Raw genomic sequence first — 2,701 nt, 5'->3', positions numbered from 1 at the left:
GGCGTGAAGATAATTGCTTGTATAGACCATAATAACATATGTTTGCCTGGATCAGTCTTCTCGATACTTCGTCTGCGACATTATTTTGATTGTTAACTAGGAAACCTAAGTAAACAAATTCTTGAACCACTTCAAAATTATAATCGTTTACTCTTATATTTTGGTCATTTCTTTCTCTGCGTGTTGATATCATAAAATTCGTCTTAGATTCATTGATACTTAGTCCAATTTCCTTTGCTTCTTTTTCAATTTTTATAAATGCCATTATTGTTTTTCCAACTATATCTATATCGTTCGCATATCCCAATATTTGAACAGATTTATTAATTATAGTACCGGAAGTCTCTACTCCTGCTTTTCTTATGACTCTTTCTAGCGCAATATTAAACAGTTGACAGGACAGAGAGTCTTCCTGACGTAGCCCGCTGTTTGTATCATTTTCGGGGATTTTATCTTGTATTTTAACTACTCTGTTGACATTTTGGAGCGTCATCGCTGTTAATTTTATCAATTTTGTTGGGTAGTTAAAGTCGATCACAGCTTCTATTAGTTTTCGTCTGTCAACGTTATCATAGGCTGCTTTAAAGTCGATGACAAGATGATATGTATCAATTCCGAACTCCTTTGTTTTTTCTAAAATTTGCCTGATGCCAAGTATTTGGTCAGTGGTCGACGAGCCTGCTCGAAATCCACATTGGTAATTTCCAAGTATTCTCTCTGTGAATGGTTTTAGCCTTTCTCCTAGAACTATTACTAATATTTTGTACGTCACGTTTACCAGCGTGATTGCCCTATAGTTCTCGCAGTCCCCCTTTTGTGGAGGGGGCATATTATACCCGTATTCCATTCAGAAGGCATTGTTTCAGTCTCCTATATTTTTTTTATTAATCTTAAGATTTCTTTCACTAGTTTATCTCCCCCATACTTTACTAATTCAGTTGTTATGTTGTCCAAACCTGGACTTTTGTTATTCTTGAGTTTGTTTACTGCCGCTTTGACTTCTTCTATTGTCGGCTCTGGCTCTTCTTGCATGTTGCTAGGGAGGATGTTTAATGTTATGTCCGAAACTGTTTCCTTATTAAGGTGTTGTTCAAAAAATTTTTTCCATCTTTTGATGATGTCCTATGAATTATTCGGGATCTCTCCGTTTTTGTCTTTGCACATGATCGTCCTAGGCTTAAATGCTTTTCTTGCTCTATTTATCTTCTGGTAGAACTTCCTTATGTGTCCATTGTCCTTCAAATTTTCAATTTCTTGCATTTTGTTGTTTTCATAACTTTTTTTCTTTCTCTTGTGAATCCTTTTTTCTTTATACAATATTTCTAGTGCTCTGGTTCTTCTGTGCTGCAGCTTCCTATATATTTAATTTTTTTGATTCGTGGCTTCTTCACATTCGTTATCAAACCATTCATTTTTTCTTTCTCTGGGTTTTATCCCTAAAATATTTGATGCTGCTGTTTTTATTGACGATTTAATTGCGTTCCATTCTTCTTCGACATTAGTTTCGTTTGATAAGTTCCATCTTTCTAGATTATTGCTCACGTCTCTTTCGTAATTCTTTGCGTATTCTTCTTCCTTCAATCTATTTGTATTGAATTTTTCTTGTCTTACTGACGTAGCTTTTTTTGCATTAGATATTCGTGCCCTTAGTTTTAATCTTATCATATAGTGATCGGAGTCTATATTTGCCCCTCTGAATGCCCTGACGTCTAATGCACTTGATTTATGTCTCGCATCTATAAGATAATGATCAATCTGGTTGAAAGTATTACTATCTGGCGACTTCCATGTAACAATATGTATCCGTTTATGCTTAAACATTGTACTTGCTATCAACATATTTTTTGAAGCTGCGAAAAATATTAGCCGCTTACCGTTGTCATTAGTTTGTTCATGCATGCTGAATTGTCCAATTTGATTATTATATGTATTTTTGTGTCCAATTTTTGCATTGCAGTCACCAATTATTATTTTTATGTCATTCTTAGGGCAATTGTCATATATTTTTTCGAGTTCTTCATAAAACTCTTCCTTTTCTTCATCTGATTTGTCCTCTGTTTGTGCATGTACATTTATGATGCTAGTATTAAAGAATTTTCCTTTTAAACGGAGACAACACATTCTTGGATTCTCTTCTTTAAAGTCTATGACTAGGTGTCTTGCTCTATTCATCAGAACAAAGCCGGTTCCTAGTTCGTGCTTCCGTTCGTCATAGCTGTAGTAGATATCACATTCACGTTTTTTTAATATACCATTTCCTGTCCATCTCATTTCTTGTATAGCTGTCACATCTGCTTTGTATTCTCTCAAAAGTTTGATTAAAGTTCATGTTGTACCTGGTTGATACAAAGTCCTTACATTCCATGAAAAAATTTTTAAATCATTGTTCAAATCCTTATTCCTTGTACTTTGCCGAGGTCGATTACGTGAATTCGTCCTGATTATCCGAGGCTCATTTTGAGGTCTCATGACATTGGTTTTTTACTGACTAGGTTGTTAGCCTTGTGCAAGCCCCGCAATTCGGAGGACCGTTGTGTAGTAAACCTCGGTATTTAGTCCAGGGTGGTGTCATCTATGGTTATATTGCCAATTCTCGGTCGCCATTGCCTCATTTGTTTGAAAGAGGTTCCGCTGCGTGAAGGCTGAGGAAGGCATTTGGTTGGACTCAGCTATATATTCGCATCACCAACCCTTCAGAACC

The 2,701-nt window shown here is 35.7% G+C and overlaps 1 protein-coding gene across 1 annotated transcript; it reads right to left on the bottom strand.

Moving 5' to 3' along the window:
• Positions 1 to 1,362: 1,362 nt before the first annotated feature.
• Positions 1,363 to 2,469, bottom strand: LOC129608450 (craniofacial development protein 2-like). The gene is made up of 2 exons (XM_055519943.1): positions 2,337 to 2,469; positions 1,363 to 2,291 (listed from the first exon to the last, which is right to left on the bottom strand). Exons 1-2 carry the CDS (start codon positions 2,467 to 2,469, stop codon positions 1,363 to 1,365), a joined length of 1,062 nt encoding a protein of 353 aa, XP_055375918.1.
• Positions 2,470 to 2,701: the final 232 nt, after the last annotated feature.

This window comes from Condylostylus longicornis, unplaced genomic scaffold, assembly GCF_029603195.1.
Source record: "Condylostylus longicornis isolate FDR11 unplaced genomic scaffold, ASM2960319v2 ptg000031l, whole genome shotgun sequence".
In the NCBI taxonomy this organism is placed as follows: Eukaryota; Metazoa; Arthropoda; class Insecta; order Diptera; family Dolichopodidae; genus Condylostylus; species Condylostylus longicornis.
This window is presented reverse-complemented; position numbering and strand designations above follow the sequence as displayed.